The following is a 20,022-nucleotide window of genomic DNA, read 5'->3' as shown; positions in this document are numbered from 1 at the left end:
AGAGGTGGCAGGCTGATGAGGAATTTTATAATGAAAGGATAAGGTCGACAGTGCCAGTCTTAACAGAACTACCAAGGGGACCAGGGACATCACAGGCCTCCAGATGGCATGGAATAAGAAGCATGTGTGTCCGTCCACAGGATCCTTAGTCAAGCCTCTATAATAGCAAATCGACCTGGGGATGACGGCATCAAGAGATCTGTGAAGCCTTTGAAATTATATGCAATATTTCCTGCATGTACGCATGTGCATGGATGTGTTTTGTAGAAAGAGAAACTATTTCTTTCATCAGATTCGAAGGTGCCTCTGGGACCGTTAACAGGAAGTCAGAGGGTCAGAAAACAATGTTCACTGCCACCACAAGGACACAGTCTGCCAAATACGAAGTGCGGTAAGCTGCAGGCAATGACCTGGTTTGTTCAACAAATGGATGGCACAGGGGCACAAGGAGAGGCAGGCAGGACTCAACTCAGAAGGAGGCAATCAGCTCAGTCTAGAAAGAGGGGTAAATCCTATCAGCTAGATGACCTAACCTCTTGGGAGGAAAAATTGAGACACATCAACCAAATGAAACGGGCCAAATGAGACCTTGTTCTCATCCTGGTTAGGATACCCAGACTACAAAGACTTTTTTGAGGTAACTGAGAAACTTGAATGAAAACTAGGTACTAAATGATGTCTAGAAATTATTCTTAATTTAGTTGGGTGTGATAATGATGTTACGGCCCCGGTCCTTTACTGCTACGTATTCACAGTGAGGTATTTACAGCAAAATGCTAATGGGGAAGGAAACAGGAAGATAACTGAACAAAGTTGGCAAAATTATGAAATAGTTAAAACGGGGGAGAGCCCATTGGTGTTCATTATATTTTTCTTTCTGCTTTTGCATGCTTGCAACTTTCTGTAATAAACAGTTTAAAAATTACCAAAGGAACTACTTGTTTCACTTAGGATTGTGGCAAAAATACAGAGAAAAATAACTGGACACTTTTTAAAAAATAAAGATTAATGTATTTCACCTATTTTGAAAATGCCCTTTTAATTTCAACATTAAAATTAGACTGTTTCCTAGGGAATAGATTTCACTCAATAAGTTCTTTCTTCTTTTTTATACATGTAGGAAAACTGTCACCATATCTGGTATCCTTGCTATCTGGAATTATAAGGGACAGGAAAGAACTCTTCAAAGAAGATTTCATACAAAGGACAAAGAATATAAGATTTGTCACTTCACTCCTATAATCTGTAAACACCTTATTCTAAGGGTGCAGGTCTATATTCTTTCAACATAAGGGGTTTAATGTACAACCACAGAGTCCAAGTCAGGGCTAGGAGTGTAATTCAACTTTCTGGTTTTACGGATGAAGAATTTAAGTCCCAACATTCACATTTCCATGTAGTATTCCCAGGCAAGCACCACACAATCCTCATCAATATAGCATTTTCATTATCCCTAGAACCTTTATAGGAACAGATTTAATATACAACGACATTTCCAAAGTTCCTCAGTAAGATTTAAGATTTTTTTCCCCCTGGGATCCTTATTTTCCACCATTATATCACTCTAGGTTACTATCATTAGATCAAAGCCCAACTTCCGTCATAAGTGCATCTGCTCAAACATTAAACAGGTCTTGCACATGACAGGTATATATTTGGCACTTATGACGTGGGACCTTTGGATTCTACACGAAGCTCCGACTGTCCACGTAGAGCTCTCATCCACTGAAGGAGTTGGGTAACACCTGCTGTGTGCCCAGCACTCCCACTCGGATGCTGGGAATAGAAAAACACACACAGTCTTGGCTTCTGTGGTTTAAGGGGAGGTGGGGGATAGAGGAATATCGAAGTGTAATATAATTATTATAGATAACAGGATACAAATCTGATATTCAGCATGCACTGTGGGCACAAATAGGGAGAAAGGTCTACCTGAGAGTGAGATGGGAGAAGTCACCATATAGAAAGTGAGCTTGAGAATCTCCATTTTTGTCGATTTTAGAAAACAGACCACAAAGCAGGAAAGGGATAAGGAGTTAGTTTAGTGGATAAAAATAATTGCTCATAAAATCACTGTATCTGGGATCCCTGGGTGGCTCAGCAGTTGAGCGCCTGCCTTAGGCCCAGGGCGTGATCCTGGAGACCCAGGATCAAGTCCCGCATCGGGCTCCCTGCATGGACCCTGCTTCTCCCTCTGCCTGTGTCTCTGCCTCTCTCTGTGTGTCTCTCATAAATAAATAAGTAAAATCTTAAAAAGAAAAAAATCACTTTATCTCTCTGGGCTGTCTCATTCAGTGCTTCCCTGCAGGTTGCTAAAGACAGGTCTCAGAGACCCGGGGAAGTCCAGAATCTGAGGGAGGGACAGGACACAGAGAGCGCCTCTTGGTTGTGGATTCCTAGAGGAAGGCAGTTCCAGGGGTCAGCCCAGGCTGAGCAGAAAGTAAGGCACCACACCTGAAGCAGACAGACATCAGAGGAGCCCATGGCGGATGGAAAAACCACAGAGCAGGCAAAGATGGCATCAGGGAACCTGGAAGCAAGCAGTAATTAGGAAAGCCAGGAGGTGAGTGGGGCCCTAGAACTATGTAAGGGCTTAGGGCGAGACTGAGTACCCACAACAGCAAATGGTGTTCTATTATGTCTGTTAAGAAAAAGTCATGTCTGATGTGGATGAAGAGAGAAAGAGAGAGACAGACAGACAGACAGACTGATAAGGTAGACCAGGACTCCAGTTCCAGAAATTGGGTTAAGGAACTCGCTAAGTTGCTTTCCCTTGCTGTAATTTAAGCTTTTCTTCTCAAACAGTCTTAAACATCGAGTCACATAGTATATATTCTTTTCCACCTGGCTCCTCTCACTCAGCGTGAGAGTCTAAAATGCACCCATGCTATTGCATGGAACACTGGTGAGTAGCTGAGTAGCACCCCACGGTAGCACCCCACATTAAAGATATCCGATTTGTTTCTCCATTCACCTATTGATGGACATCTGGGTTATTTCCAGTTTGGGACTCTCACAAATAAAGCTGCTGTGAATGTCTGTGTGCAGGTTACCGCATGAAGAAATGTTTTATTTTCTCTTAGGTAACTACCTAGGAGTGGAATGGCCAGATCACAGAGTGAACACCTGCCTAAACTTTTTAAGAAACTTCCAGATTGTTCGTTAAAGTGGTTGTACTTTGGGGCACCCGGGTAGCTCAGCCAGTTGAGCATCTGCCTTCGACTCAGGTTGTGATCCCAGGGTCCTGCGATCGAGCCCCACGTCGGGCTCCCTGCTTATTAGTGCAGAGCCTGCTTCTGCTTCTCCCTCTCCCTCTCCCCCTACCCCCCCAACTCGATCTCTCTCGCTTGCTCTCAAATAAATAAATATCTTTAAAAAAATAATAAAGTGGTTGTACGTTATATATCCCACAAGCAGGATCTGGGCATTGTAGTTCCTCTACACTCTTGTATAGTTAGGTCTGTTGAACTGTAGCAGTTGTAGCTTTGTGGTTTTTTTTTTAATATTTAATTTATTTATTCATAGAGACACAGAGAGAGAGACTGAGACACAGGTAGAGGGAGAAGCAGGCTCCACGCAGGGAGCCCGATGCGGGACTCGATCCCAGGTCCCCAGGATCACACCCTGGGCTGAAGGCGGTGCTAAACCGCTGAGCCACCCGGGCTGCCCAGCTTTGTGGTTTTAACTTGTATCTTTTCATGTCGCTATTTGTCATCTACATAACCTTTTCTGGTGAAGTGTCTGTTCACATTTTTTTTGGCCATTTAAAAAAACATATTGTTTGTATTATTACTCAGTTTTGAGAGGTCTTTACATATTCTGAACACAAGTCTTACAACCGATACATGCATTGCAAATATTTTCTTCCAGTCCATGACTTATCTTTTCATTCACTTAACAGTAGCATGGAAGAGAAAACAGTTTTGATTTGACAGATTCTTTTTTGCATTTTTTTTTGTCCTTTTATGGATTGTGCTTTGGGTGTTGTGTCTAAGAAATCTTCGCCTAACCTAAGGTATCAAAGATTTCCCTTACATTCCCTCTATGTTTACAGAGCTTCTAATCTTAGGTTTACATTTAACCACAGGCTCCAGTTTTAGCTAAGTTTTTTACATAGTGAGAAGTATGGCTTGAAGTTTATTCTTTAGAATATGCACATCCAGGGATCCCTGGGTGGCGCAGCGGTTTGGCGCCTGCCTTTGGCCCAGGGCGCGATCCTGGAGATCTGGGATCGAATCCCACATCGGGCTCCCGGTGCATGGAGCCTGCTTCTCTCTCTGCCTCTCTCTCTCGCTCTCTCTCTGTGACTATCATAAATGAATAAAAAATTTAAAAAAAAAGAATATGCACATCCAATTGCAGTAGCATCATTTGTTGAAAAGAGGAATCTTTCTTCACCAAATTGCTTGTGTATCTTTGTTAAAGGCACATTTACAGATAACAAAAAACCAGCTGTGTGGGTCAATTTCTTTCATCTCTTCTCATCTACTGGCCTGTCTTTAGGCCAAAATGACACTAACTTGATTATTGTACCTTTAAAATAAGTCTTGAAATCAGGTGGCATTAGCCCTCCCACTCTGTTCTTTTTCAAAGTTGTTTTAGGTTAATACAGGTCCTTTGAATCCTCACAAAAACTTTTAGAATAAAGTTGTCGATTTCCTTAAACAACAACAACAACAACAAAAAAGAACAACAACAACAACAACAACAAAAAAACCTCCAAAACCATGCTAGGATTTTGATTGGGATTACACTGAATCCACAGATCAATCTGGAGAAAAACTGACATCCTAATAATAACTGAGTCTCTCAACCCATGAACAACGTGCATGCATCTCTCCATCTATTTGGGACTTTAATTTCTTCTCCCAGCAGTGTTCCATGGTTTTGAGTACACAGGTGTTTCACATATTTTGTCAGAATTATCCTCAGGTATTTCATTTTTTTCTGATGCTATTATAAGTTACATTTTGAAAAATTTCAACATCTGACTGCTAATTGCTAGTATATAGAAATACAACTGGTTTTTGTATGTGGATCTGTATCCCACAACACTGTTAAACTCACTTATTAAATTCCTGTAGATTTTATCAGATTTTCCACAAAGAACATGAAACCATCTACAAATAAAACACAGTTTTACTTCCTTCTTATTTGATAGCTTTCATTTCCTTTTCTTGCCTGACAGCATTAGCTAGAACCCACAGCACAATCTTGAATAAAAGTGGTAAGAGTAAATATCCATGTCTTGTTCCTGATCTTAGGGGAAAAACAATTAAAAGCATTTAGTCTCACACCATTAAGTATGATTCTAACTGTAGATTCTTCACAGACGTCCTTTATCAGATTGAGAGAATTCCTTTCTCTTTCTAGTTTGCAAGAACAGAAATTAGACTTTGCCAAATGCTTTGCATCTATGAGATGATCACTTGGTTTTTCTTTTTCAATTTGTTGATTATGGCTTGTTAATATGGTAAATTACATCTTGTGATTTTCTAATATTAAACCAACCCTGCATTTTTGGGATAGGTCCCACTGGGTCATCCTTTATACATATTGTTGGATTTGATTTGCTATAATTTTGTGTAGACTTTTTACATCTCTGTTCATGCAGAATATTGATCTTTCCTTAAATGTCTTTGTATGCTTTGGTATAGGATGATTCTGGCCTCAAAAATGAGTTGGAAATCTTCTCTACCATCTTTTCTTAAGATCACCATTAGGAAGTAGGTCTGTCTCCCATTAAAAATCAGGAAACTGAAGATCAAAAAGAGTAAATAACTTGGTTCAAGACATAAGGCACTTATGTGGCCAAAGCCAGGCCTGAAATTAGGTAAGACCTCAAATTCTAGCTGCCCTCACAAAAGGGATATACATGCTGCGAGAAGTCTCCAGAATGAACACCACTGTAACTTTCCATATTTTTTTCTTACACATGTTCCAAACACTTGGCTAACTTTTGCCAGCCAAAAATATCCACTTGACACTCTAATTCTGCAGCAGGACACTATCCTATCATGTCCCCTAGGTTGCCAGTTCTGTCCACACACCCTCTTCCCAACAACATGTCTTGGGCTTAATATGGAGCTCACGGAAAACATTCTTACACTACCAACAAAGATTTTACAATTATTTTAAGAATGAGCTTGTGTTGTTGTTTTTAAAATATACATAAGTAAATATTTACTAAAGGATTAAAATAAAGCTAATCAATGGATAGCTAAACACATGGTCTCTGGGGATTTAACTTGGATATACAGACACAAAAATTTTATTGACTTAAATATAATTGCAATACACAATTCCACTCACAACAACAAATGTAAGTCATGTATCACTCACAGATAGCCTCGGAATCTGTTGAGGTCATTGTTTGGACTTTCACATTCTATCTTACTGGAGAATTTCTCTGGATCAACTTCAGAGTCCTAAAAAATAATAAATAAATACCTATATATATATATATATATTTTTAATCACAACACAAGAATAATTCAAAGTCAAACCCTTGATATTTAAGTGTTTACCCTTTCGCCAGCTCTTAAGATAAAACTAATGCATCCTTACCACAAAATCTAGGTCACAAATTGCCCAAATAAAGAAAATGATGAAAAAAGTACAGGCATAATCACAAAGGAGTAAGTGGGATCAGGATGGTCCTAGAACATTAACAGACATCTACAGGTGTTGAGAAGGTCTGAATCATACACGGGAATCCATGCAGGACTCTGCAGAGGAAAGCTTCTACTCCTACAGCAGGTACTCTGTTAGGTAGCAGGCACTGAACACCTAAAAATATTGTTCTTTAATCATGCAGAGACTTTCTGAGATTAAGCATATATGTGAACATTCTGAGCACCTATACATTCATCCCAGCAAATTTTATTTAAAAACTTAAGCCGGACATCAGCATCTTAGAAAAATCTCAAATGGATTAAATGGTAACTTTAGAATGCTTGATGATACCAATGAGCAAATAAGCCAAGTGCTTTTGTAGAACACGTACAGATTCCCTAAGAATAAGCCATGTGAACTTTATTTCATTTCCTTGCTCTCATATGAGGCTTGCCTAATAAAAGAAATACTACTAATGTATCTCATTAAGTATTAACATATCACAGCAAACGTAAGGAAAATGTGAATTATATAATCATATGATTTGACTGGCTCATCATTGATTTTTTTGAGTTCTTCTGGTATACGAAAATCCCTCTTATGTACTGGAAATATACTATTTTTTTCTTTACAATTTCATGAGGTAAGTGCAATAATGAGGTCTAATTAATAGAGAGAAACACACACAAAGAAGATCAATACTTTGCTACAGGTCTCCACACAATCAAGTGTTTACCAACAGGATGCAAACTAGGTCATGGGATTCCAGAGCGCTGACCCTTAACTGAACCCTAAGTGTGATGATTAATCAACTGGTATCACCCTCAAAGTAGGTACTTAGTAGTATGTGAATAATAGAATCTCAAGCTGTACAAGATTTTTACCAATGTCTTAGTTACATAAATGCTCGCAAAAGACAATGACAAGCTGAGAGGCGTATCAATCACAGGATCTAAAATGAAATCCAGACACAGAAAGATGGTCCAATGTTACATCAGATGATGAAATTTACTAAAGATCAGGACATTTATGTGGCTAAAACACTTTTTGGTTTACAAGTATAAAATGGAAGAGATCTGACTTAACAGTTCAGTTTTTAAAAGACTATTAAATTTTAAAATACTTCATCTCAAGTGCACCCAGACAGATGGAAGGGAAACAGATATGTAAGCCCTATACATGACATTTTTACATATATTGCTTCATTTGCATCTCACAGCAATGCTATGAGACGGGCATCATCATTTCTATTTTAAGATAAACTGGTGGATAAAATAAATGACTATCCCAAGATCACACAGTAATTAAAGAGAAGAGTAGGAATTCATTCAAACTCATGTTAATAATATAACTTCGAATTTCTTGTTTCCCTCACTATGACATGTAAAGCTCTGTGGCACGAGAAGTTACACAAGTCTCAAAAGGTCTGCGTATAGATGCAATTATAGATTTTTACGGACAGAAGGTGATTAGTTCCACTGCAAAATAACTTTTCCAAATTGCAAAACAATTCTGTTAGTTTCCTTTAATTCAGTTCCAAAAAATATAGGATTGTCAGACCAAAACGTGTAAACTTCAAAGTCATTACATCCTATTATCTCTAAAACACTCCCACAGATACCTGCATATGGAGCAAGCCCTCTGGGCTTCTATTTTGTAATAGTAAAAATGAATTTAAAGATCTCTTTATATGTACCTGTGAAAATCTTCCAAAAAGAAAGTGTTCATATGTCACCAAGTGAGAATTTACCTGCTCTGCATATCCCCGAACCACCTGCCTCTGTTTTAAATTGCTCTCTCCGTCAAGGCCAGAAGTCTCAATGTGACAGATTTTATCTGGATCAGTGGAAAAGAGTAAGACCATGTCGGCAGGAATAACCTCATTACACGAAAGGCGAATAAAGTCCCCGACAGCAACATCTTTCCAGCATTGGTCCACATATTTTTTCTCTTTCCTAACAATGGGGGGAAAATAAATTTAAAGAGAATATTAAGACAGAAACATACATAATCTCATTTTTTTAAGTTGGGTATAATTTAAAGCATGTTTAAAGCATTAGGGTGAATTTTATTTTTTTTTAATTTTTATTTATTTATGATAGTCACAGAGAGAGAGAGAGAGAGAGAGAGAGAGGCAGAGACACAGGCAGAGGGAGAAGCAGGCTCCATGCACCGGGAGCCCGACGTGGGATTCGATCCCGGGTCTCCAGGATCGCGCCCTGGGCCAAAGGCAGGCGCCAAACCGCTGCACCACCCAGGGATCCCTAGGGTGAATTTTAAAAGGGAAGCCAGAGAACATCTAAATTCCAGAATTTGCTTCACCTGAAAATTTAGTTATTTAGCTAATAAAATATATTTCTCAGCTGTTCGGTCCTTTAAGATTTTGAACTACGACGCTGTTTGAGGATAACTCTGGAATAAAATTAACATTTGATGGGTTCATTCACGGGTAACACAATTCCTGTGTGCTGCCCTGTGGTCAGGTATCAAGGATCCAGAAATACACAAGACACATAATCTACTCTCAGGGAGCTTCCCATCTGTCAGATAGGATGAATCAAAGGAAACACCAAAGAAGTAAAATAAAAATAAAATGAAATAAAATGAGTAAAATACTCAACATTTAAAAAATTATTATCCTACTATTAACACCTCTAATTACTACTTAATAGAAATGCTGGTATAAGAGTCCTGGGTCTGCTGCAGCTGATCACTAGAAAGGAGGATGGACAACTTTAACTGTTTTCAAAAGTACAGTTTTCCTATTTATATATTCATTTTAAAGGAAAGATACATCATTTGAGGTTGTGTTTCCTTAAATACCCTGCTTTATGTTAAAGTTTTTGCCATACTTCTCATGCCTTTTCATACTACCCTGCATGAATTATGCCTCAGAAAGCATTTTCCTTAGAGTAGAATGAGGACATCTGTATTACAGAACATCACATCAATTAAACAGCATTTCATATACAATGCCACCAACCAATATTAGGAAAGTCTGTCTCATTCCCCTACTGTCTGCCAAATATCCATAAAGAACTGGTATTTGTCACAAAGATACACTTATATTTTCAAAAGTAAAGATTTATTTTCAGTTATATTTATAGATATTTATATTTATATATATTTATATTTATATTTATTCAAACTCATTATCAAGCTTGGGAGCTATATTCTAAATTATGCATCAGGTTAAATAGAAATGCCACCTGGGGCCAATCCTTGGATATTTCCTGCTCTACAGAATTATATCAGTTATATCAAGAAATATTTAGCTTAAAGGGCTACCTAACAAGTACATTTTCAGGACTTATTTTCCCAAAATAACTAACGCACCATGTTGAATCCAACTGAAGGAAATCCGTGATTACCCAAAGAGTTGGTTAGTTCAAGGAGAAGGACAAATAAATGCTTTATTTTGTCCTTTCCATTCTTTTTCCTCGTGTTTGTGCACACTGGTTCACTCTTCATGGAGGGAAGTAAAAGAGAACATCAAAGAACATAGGTATGGGTCAAATTTCAAAGGTTCAGTCCTATATGTCTAGTGAGCAATGATTTCATTCCATAGAAAATGGGGAGTCACAAGGTTCACCAGAAGAAGAAGTACGTGATACTACCTCTATTGGCTAACTCCTGAGACAGAGTAATGGATGGATTTTGGGTGTCTGGCTAGTTTGGTGTAGGAATGGCCAAAAACCAATGTATTGAATTAATTCAGAAGATTGAAGATGGTCAGAATTAAGGCAATAGCAACAGGGATAAACAGAAGATTAATTCAAGACATATTTGGATTTTTTTGACTTACATGTTTTATGACTTACTATACCACATTTTATTATGGAACTACATGTAAAGGAGTTATCAAGCATGACTCTATGGTTTCTAACTTGTACGACAGGATGATGAATGGTGCCTTTTACCACGTCTTAAATTTTAGAAGCAACTGGTTGTGTGAGAGGGCAGATAATAAACTCAGATTGGAAAATTTATCTGAAGCGGGCTGTGAAATTGAAGATGTGCAGCAGTTTGAAGGTTCTGATCTTATGCACGTGGGTACAAATGTAAATGTGGAACTCCTAGGTACCTGGAGGGCAGATGACATCAGGTAAGGACATGAGATTCCTGAGGGAAAGAAACGTCAGTGTAACAGAACGGGAAGGCAGAGACACAGGCAGAGGGAGAAGCAGACTCCAGGCAGGGAGCCCGACGTGGGACTCGATCCCAGGTCTCCAGGATCACGCCCTGGGCCAAAGGTGGTGCTAAACCACTGAGCCACCTGGCTGCCCAGATATAGTATTTTAGAATGATGAACAAAGTCCAGATTTTGACCAGTTATAAAATTACCCAGCAAACCCAAATTTAGCAAATGAGAAGAATTTTTCTTTTTTTTTCTTTTTTAAAGATTTATTTATTTTGAATTTTTCTTATATGTATTTGTAAATATAATTCTTGTCTATATATAATTGCTGACTTTTAGTGCTAGTTTAAAGTTGATAACATGTGTTTGCTTTCCTAAATTGTTCTAAATAGGTTCTAATCCTGATTTTCTCAGTTAGTAGCTGTATATAGCCTTGGGCCAATTGCATAAGCTAGCTAAACCCTGGTTCCCTTCATTATGAATATAATAGTAATAAAACAGTAAGCCATAATGCCCGGCCCTTTCTAAGTGCTAAGTAAAGGTTAGCCACTATGGTGATTTTTATAGATTAGTAGTAACTATTAGCTAGAGTTTGTCACATTATTAAGTTATTTGACCAACATTTGAGAACTCCTTAGGACACTGTATGGTTTTGTAAATATTAAAATTGCATAGTGGGAGACCTGGTCTAATTTTTTCCTCAGGTTTCCTTTTGGACATAGTCCAGATCTATTTTAGATGATTTGCATATAAACTTAAAGATGAGATGCAATATTCTATTCAATTGTTTAAGTCTATCCCAAGATACCACTTTACTATTGCATTTCATAATAGAATCTGGTAACTCTTTGTCTTTTTATCTGTTATTCCGTGTAATTTGCTTTTTGTTTGGTATTGCAGAAGAAATAACACTTACATCCCCCCCCCAAATTGTTCTTGAAACAAATTATAAGGATATAAAGAAATAAAGGTAGGCTATAAGACCATGCCTTGTTGATTTAAATATGCTAACTTAAATGCCTATGAAATACAAAGACATCACAGGAGAGAACAAATTTATTCCCCAACAAAATTAAGGTGAAAGTATGAAGCATTAAATTGTGCAAGGTTTTGGAGGAAGCATATTAACATTTCTGTGCAGATAATTTAATTCTTATTTGTAATATGTGGTCTTTCACGTGGTGCTTGTCTTTGGGCAAGTATCTTGGGAAATAATAAACACTAATACAAAAACGAAGCATTTAAATTTTATTATACCTCAATTAAGTTGGAATGAGCTATTATGGAAAACCTAACTTTCTCAAAATTGCTTTTCAAACAGCAGCCGTTTATAAGGTTTTAAGTTTTGTCTAAAGAATAATAGAAGTGTGTTGAAAACAAAACTATTAATCACAACAAATTTGAGTGCCTTACTTGTGTTGTAGGTACTGACAAATTTAAGGAAAAAAATAGATACAGTGCCTTCCCTCCAGGACCCTACATTATTTTCTGATCTTTAAAAAAATCATTGTGTTGGTTTTAGGAGTTTTAAGTACTGGCTAATGTTAACATTTTAGGATTATCTCATAAATTCATGAATCTCCTAAATTCATAGAATTTCATGCTTCTTAAAATGATACTAAATGCTTTCTAAGGTAATCAACTTTTTATTGTGATATTTTCAAAAGTGATGGTTCTTGAAATTCCCTTTCTAATATACAACTGAAACATCTTTTATTTGATGGTCACCAATAAGTGACTATAGCTGGAATAAAGTCTGCTTCTTGAGAGATCGGCTCTGGAGCCTTGTTTTAAATCCCAGGGCACTTAGGAGCTGTGTGACCTTGAGCAAGTTAATTAACCTGCCGAAACCTGTTTTTCTCATTTGTAAACACAGGCAGGGCAGGGATCATATAGTTCATTCATAGTACCAACCATGTTACATTGATACAAAAATTAGATCCACTGGTGACTATCGAGCATCTGATGAATCTTAGCTGCTGTTTTATGCAAGGATTATTCATTATTTGCTTATTATAAATTTTTTTCCTTTTATGGAAAAAAATGCTTAAAAATATCAAACAGAAAAATTTATTCATAATCCTACTCTTTCTCTCTTTAAATTTGTTAAAGTAAGAAGATTACATTCTCTACCCTCCCTTCTTACCCCTCTCCTTCCTCCCACCTCTCAGGTCATGATTTCAGGGTCCTGGAATCGAGCCCCACATTGGGCTCCCCAGTCAGTGGGAAGTTGCTTTTCCCTCTGCCTCTGCCCTTCCACTTGCTCGTTCTCTCAAAAAAATAAATAAATAAATAAAATCTTAAAAAAAAATAATACTTCAGTGTGTTCTTCCCAATGTTACCCAATGCTTATGTAGCAGAGCTGTGTGATCTTGAACTCTTAAAGAAGCAAAATGGGTCTAGAAGTTTACCTGAAGAAAGGATTGTGAGAACGATGACCTCTCCAGTGAGAGTGGCTCAGAAGCATAAACAACCAAGTAGATGCAAGAAGTTCTGGCTGAATGAAGAAGATGGTCCTCTTATTAGTTTTAATTCTTTATTGGATAAGGAAATATGGCCTCATTCTGAGTCTACCACAATGAGAAGTCTTCAGAGCTAGTAAAATGTGGCGGTGAGCGTCGTCACTGGCTTGCCATTGCTTTCACACACGTGCTCTCTCCTGCCCCATGTCTTTGCATCCTGTCTGATACACTTTGTATCCTGTCCCACCTTTCTTTACCTGACTCATTCTTGATCATGCTTCAAGACTCCCCTCCTCTAGGGCAAACCACCCCGACAATTGGCTCCCATAGTAACCTGGACATACATACCTCTCTCTTATGCAAGTACTGTTTGTGTCTCTTTTTCAAATTTCAGCCATAACTTGTACAGGGTGATGACCATATATTGACCATTTGTGTGTTCTTAGCACCTAACATGGCTAACTGGCATTAAGTTAAGGTCAGTATATGTTTATTGATCTATTTTTGAAATAAATATTTTTTTGAAATCCTGGTATGTACTCCAAATAGTGAAAAATGAAATTAATTTAATTATGAGGGATCTCTGGGTGGCTCAGCAGTTTAGCGTCTGCCTTTGGCCCAGGACGTGATCCTGGAGTCCCAGGATCGAGTCCCACATCGGGCTCCCTGCATGGAACCTGCTTCTCCCTCTGCCTGTGTCTCTGACTCTCTCTCTCTCTCTCTCTGTGTCTCTCATGAATAAATAAATAAAATCTTTTTAAAAAATTAAAATAAAATAAAATACTATTTCCTATAGCTATTTTCTGAGGGGTGACTGTATCAACATCATCTCTCTATCCTGGCACATGATAAAGACATAAATGTCATCAAATGATTCACAGGAGTGTGGTAGTAAAATGCTCATGACTTTAAAATGAAAACCCTGAGCTTTTCCTATTATTTTCAGTTTTCTACATAATATGTCAGTTTTTTGGTTAGCTTTAGATCAGACATGAGTGTAAGAAAAAAAAATAGACCAAATTTTTAAGTATAAGTCACATCATCTTAAAAGGAAAAAAAAAAGTTACTTTGTTTTACTCCTAGATCTTTAAAAGGAATGTTGAGAAAGTCACTGATGAATTCTTATAATGAACAAAATCCAGAATCCTATAGGTTTCAGCTTAAGTATCACTTTTATCAGAGCAGCTTGCCCTAACCTCTTCCCTCTGTGGCTCACATAAAATGGAAGACAATTCCACCATCAATCAGGACAAGCCTTTGAGTTATTCTTCTCTGTAAACTAAACAAAACAAACATTATGTCACCTAGTGGAACTCTTGGTGAGTCCAGAGAGCCTTAAATTTGTTCAAAATATACTTTTTTATAATAAAACTAGACTGCGACAACCTCAATGTCTTGTATTCAGACTTGGTAACTAGAACAGAAGAGAATCTCTGGTCTGACCAATTTAGAATTACAATTTTAAGAACTCAAGAGTTTACATGAGAACCCTAAAGTCAATCCAAGAAATGTGCCAAATACTTTGAGATGTCAGAAGAAAATTGGCAGCATCTAAGGGAACCTGTCAAGTCTCCTCAGAAGCTGAAAGAGATGCTTGCCTACCTCTGGGCTCAAAGCTCGGTCTTGTAGCTCTTCATGTTTTCTCCCCTGGGGATTTAAGTCAAACTCCTCACTTCAAAGTCACCTCTAAACAGTCTCATGACTTCAAAACATCTTATGATAGCCTTTCCACCCTGAAGCATGTAGAACTCCGGTAGCATGTTCCTATTTGTCCGTGGGGCCTTTCCACCGAGATGCCTGTCCTGCTACCATTTCCAGTTCATCCTACCTGAGGTGAATTTAGGGATCCTTATTTCTACCAGTGGTCTATTTTCTCCTCCAAAGCTGAGAAATCACAGAGGTTCACCAAATTCAATTCGGTTCTTCTTCACAGTATCTCTTCTAAGAACCCCTTGCTGTACCTTGCATCTACTCCCACAAGGGCCCCTGATGGATTAGCAGAAGCAGGTCTGCCCTATTTGCAGAGACTATTCCCAGGACTTGAGTAGACCTATATTCCTAAAGCACATCTTTCACCACATTCCTTCTCTGCTCCACAGATGGAAACCAGCAAGGGGTGGGAATTGGGGGGTGGGGGGAGGCGGAGGAGAGAAAGCACACACACAAACCTAGAAATAGACTCTTAACTATAGAGAACTGATGGTCACCCGAGGGGAGGTTAGGTGTGGGGTTGGGTGAAATAAGTGATGGGGATTAAGGAGGGCACTTATCCTGAGGAGCACCGGGTGATGTGTGGGATTGTTAAATCACTATATTGTACAACTGAAATTAATATTACGCTGTATGTTAACTAAGTGGAATTTAAAAACTTAAAAAAAAAAAGAGAGAGAGAGAGATGGAGTCTGTAGAGGCTACTTTTAGGTACCAGGCTTGAGTGATAGAAACCTGACCCAGGCACAAGGGCCCACAGTGACAGGCCCCTCAGGAGACCCACCTCAAGATACCCATAAGCCTTAACTGAGCAATGGGCTACTTACAACCAGGTACGACTACAAGAAAAGGGAAAAATGCCATGTGGCCACACCGCCTCACCTTCCCCTTTTAAGCAGCCTGCACCCCCTGCCCCGTTGCACTCAGGCTTCTCTGCGGTCCTGCCCGCTGCCCCCACTGCACCCCTTTGCGGGTGTATTCAGTAAGCATCTATCTATTGCCTCTATTCTGCCTCAGGTGAATTCTTTCTCCACCCACACCACGGGCTTCGACCTATTTGGGGTCATCCCACATTTGGGGGCCCCTATCAGATCGGAGACACGTGACAGATTCTCTACCACTAAAGGAAAAGATCTCTGATGGTTCATTGTAAGCATCACCTGCACTAGGGATGCCCAGACACTGGTTAAACATTACTGCTGGCTGTGTCTGGGAGTGTTTCTGGGAGCAATTAGCATTCGACTTGGTAAACTGAGTAAAGCAGATGGTCCTCCCCAGGGTGAGTGGGTATCATCCAATCCCATGCGAACAAAAAGGCAGAGAAAAGTTGAGTTTATTCTCTGCCCTCCTGAGCTGGGACACTGATCTTCCGACCGTAGCATCCCTGGTTCTCAGGCCTTCAGGCTTGGACTGGAATCTACACCCTCCGTTCTGCAGCTCTCAGCCCTTCAACCCGCACCCCTGGCCTTCCTGAGACACCAGCTGCGGATACGGGGGTTTCTCAGCCTCCATTATCACGTGAGCCAATTCCTGATAATAAATCTCATTTTTATTGGTTTGATTTCTCTGGACAACCCTGATTAAGACAACGTTCAAGGAGTAGCCTAGTGTTGCCCTCAAGCTCCCTCTCTTTCCATTTCTCATTACAGCTCCTTTAGCTGGTTACCACCTCAGGCCAAGTCAATATACTCAGTATCCCCAGAACACTCCACAAGCATTCCTACTCCTGAAATTGGTGGGGCGGGGGAGGGGGGGTGACATCATACACTCATTTGTAAAGCAATTAACATATTAGACCCAAAATTTCACAAATCTGTTCTAATGATGACTTTTTAAAAAGATACATTTCTTACAAAAGGGAATGCCAGACAATTAATATTACAAACTTCGTAATTCATTTTCATAAAGACCTGGGAAATGGCTGTGGTGCAGTATTAGGCTAAAACAATTAGATTAAATATATATGCAGGACAATCTTAATTTTGTAAGACACATACGCAATGTACACAGGACTTAAAAACACTGTTGTCTCTGGATACAAGTATTATAAGAATTTGCAAATGTCGATTTACAATACATAGCACAGTTCGAAACTCACCTTTCAGACTATTAGCTACACAGTCTTTCTGTTTAATAAATACTGGAGATACAAGTCTCCACCACAGCAAATACACTTCAGAAAAGACCTCCTGTTATGAACGCTCTCTGTTACTGCAATGGGAAGAGTTTTATAAAACCTCTAGCTTTGTGCACAAAAAAAGAGAACACTCTTCCCCGTTTTTCAGTATCTTTCCTCCATTGGTAGCTCTGGTCTTTTTCTTCATATTCCATCTTGTTTTTCATATCCATTCAGATTTTTCATATCCCATCCTTTTATTAACCCCAAACTAGAACATCCTGGATTAAAAACTATCTGCTTGCTTTCCTTCTTATGAAGTTTCATTCTTTCAGTTCCACTTATACGTAAGTTATAGAAGCTTTTGATTTATCAACTCCTAGATCGACAATGGCTTATACAGATCCTTCCTGACTTATGAAAGGGTTACATCCCAATATACTTATTGCAAGTTGAAAATATTGTAGGTGGAAATGCACGTAATATGCCTAACCTACAGATCATCATAGCTTAGCCCACCTTCCTAAAATGTGCTCAGACCATTTATAGGAGCTTAGAGTTGGGTAAAATCATCTAACTCAAAGTCTATTTTATAATAATGTGTTGAATGTCTCGTGTAATTTATTGATTATTGTCAATTTATTGACTACTTTCAATTTATTGAAAGTGAAAAACAGACTGGTTCTATGGGTACAAAATGATTCATCGTTTACCCTCATGATCACCAGGCTGACTGGAAATGAGCTTCCCTGCAGCTGCCCAGCATCATGAGAGTACCTTGCCACATCGCTAGTCCAGGAAAAGGTCAGAATTCCAATTCTGAGGTAAGATTTCCACGGAACACATACTGCCTTTGTACCACTGCAGAGTCAAAAAATCCTAAATCAGATCATCGTAAATCAGGACCATCTACACATTTTGGTTCTGCTATGACACCTGAATTTAATTCACTGTGGGTCCTTAATAAACATTAGTTGAAAACATCACCGCCACCACCACATCAAAAAGGGTCCTGATCACACCTAAGGGGGGAAAGTAACATTCTGCATGTTTCTAAATGACCCATGTGTATTCCTTTGGGCAGCTCCTGTTACACTTACCTACTGTAAACTTTAGTTACTAAATTGTTGATTTGTTTGTCGATTTTGTATTTTCGGTAATCTTCCAAACCATCTTTAATTGCAATAATCGTAAGGACCACCACCAGAGGCAGCATTGTAATTTCCTTTTGGAAGGCTTCCACCAAAGGCACCCAGTTCAAGACAGCTAGAAACAGGAAATATAAATTGGCGGCCCTGTAATCCAAACACACACAAAGAAGTGTTAACAAATCACATAAAAGCCTAAAGCAAAAGGGACAAAAAATACCTTAGGGCATTTTCCTACAAGTTTTTGATGTTACAGAATAGAGAACTAGCAAAACCTAACAAATCTGAACAATCAGTAGCTCCTGTAGACATCCAGCTCATGGCATTACTGTAATAAAGGAGAGGTATTCTTTCTTAAATATATAATAGTAAATATGAGTGTGACAGTCTTGAGTTGTGTAAAACATAAGAAGCATAACTGAAAAGACTATTTTCTTTTTAAGAGCTCAAAAAATTTAGAGGAAATTCAATGCTAACACACTGTAGAAATAAATTTTTAAAAACCTCAACTGTCTGGCTTCAGAAGTTAATTTGCATGTCCAAACATTAGATTCAAACAAAGCTCAAAATAAATAAAGAAGAAACCTGAAAGGTTTGGTGTTTTGTTTTGTTTTTTTCTCCTTGAGACCAATCCTTCTATTTTAGCTTTTATGAGATTCACCATCTTCAGGAACTTCTTCCACTCCCTTATTTTATATATTTAACTACCCACCAGGCTCCTAAGGTAAATTCAAGTAGCCCATTTCCTTAAAAGAACTATAATCTCAATTCTTTATAGCCTCTTCCATTTTTATCATATCATTTCCCTCATTAACCATTAAACTTCTCAAAATTAATTTACCTACATTTTTCCTTCCTCACCGCCAACTCCTTTTATTAACTGAAAATTTCTTTCTCAACCCCTTTTTGCTACTTTTTTGGCTTCAATTATTTCCATGTGGAGTGTATCCAAGCCTACACCGAGGTCCCTTGAACTCTGTTCAGGTTTCAGGTCCTGATTTCCTCAAGGGCACTAGACTGCAAACTTCATAAAAGACAGAATCACCCATAGCATTTAGAGCCTTAATTCAGCAAATTCCCGTCTATATTTTTAAATATACCCATCATTTAAATCAATGCACATGGAATCTACATACAGTGAATAATGAGAATGAATATATGTAGAATGAATCATGAATGCTGAGAATCTATATACTCGCATTAGCATCTCAAACTCAACATTTACAAAAAAAAAAAAAAAAGTCTAACCAAGTTTCTTTTTATTCCTATCTTTAGCTTTTTCTGCTAATCCTTCTGGTCCTCTCAGCTCAGTATGTTCATGCCATCTTTTACTTAATTCCCCACATCTACTCCATAATATCTGAAATAGATAAACTTTCTTTTCATTCTCACATTCTTCTAAGCTCGGGTCTTACCATTCACCAGGGGATATGGAGCATCTCCCTACATGTTCTCTCTGCCTTTGCTTTACTTCTAATTGCTCCAGGTAGAGGGCTCCACGTTCCAGACCTCAAGCAATGTATGCTACTGCCTTCCTGCTTTTATTCATACCCCTTCCTCCAGTTAAAACGTGCTTTGCTGACACCTCTGCCTTGAAAATCTCACCTGCTCTCCATAATCTTTTTTCATAATTAAGTTCAAATGCCAAATGTCATTTCCTCTTGCTGTTCTCTCTTTTCTGAGGCTTCCATCCTACTTGGTAGCACTTTACATCACTCATCACACCCTAAATGTGATGTCTTTTCATTGCATACACATCTTGTTTCCCTTGCTAGACTGCAAACTTCATTAGGAAAGGAGCACCATTTAGATGTGTATTTCCTTCAATGCCTA

The 20,022-nt window shown here is 38.5% G+C and overlaps 1 protein-coding gene across 7 annotated transcripts in view; it reads right to left on the bottom strand.

Annotated features, from left to right (window-relative positions):
• ATP10D (ATPase phospholipid transporting 10D (putative)) overlaps positions 1-20,022 on the bottom strand; it is a 99,135-nt gene that overhangs the window by 52,309 nt on the left and 26,804 nt on the right. For all 7 annotated transcript variants that reach the window (XM_038556023.1, XM_038556019.1, XM_038556024.1 and 4 more), the window contains 3 exons: positions 18,142-18,336; positions 8,366-8,570; positions 6,343-6,428 (listed from right to left, as the gene is read on the bottom strand). In XM_038556023.1, coding sequence (XP_038411951.1) covers positions 6,343-6,428; positions 8,366-8,570; positions 18,142-18,336 — 486 coding nt within the window. The remainder of the gene's footprint in view (positions 1-6,342; positions 6,429-8,365; positions 8,571-18,141; positions 18,337-20,022) is intronic.

The sequence above is a fragment of the Canis lupus genome, chromosome 13 (genome assembly GCF_011100685.1).
Source record: "Canis lupus familiaris isolate Mischka breed German Shepherd chromosome 13, alternate assembly UU_Cfam_GSD_1.0, whole genome shotgun sequence".
Lineage (NCBI taxonomy): Eukaryota > Metazoa > Chordata > Mammalia > Carnivora > Canidae > Canis > Canis lupus.
This window is presented reverse-complemented; position numbering and strand designations above follow the sequence as displayed.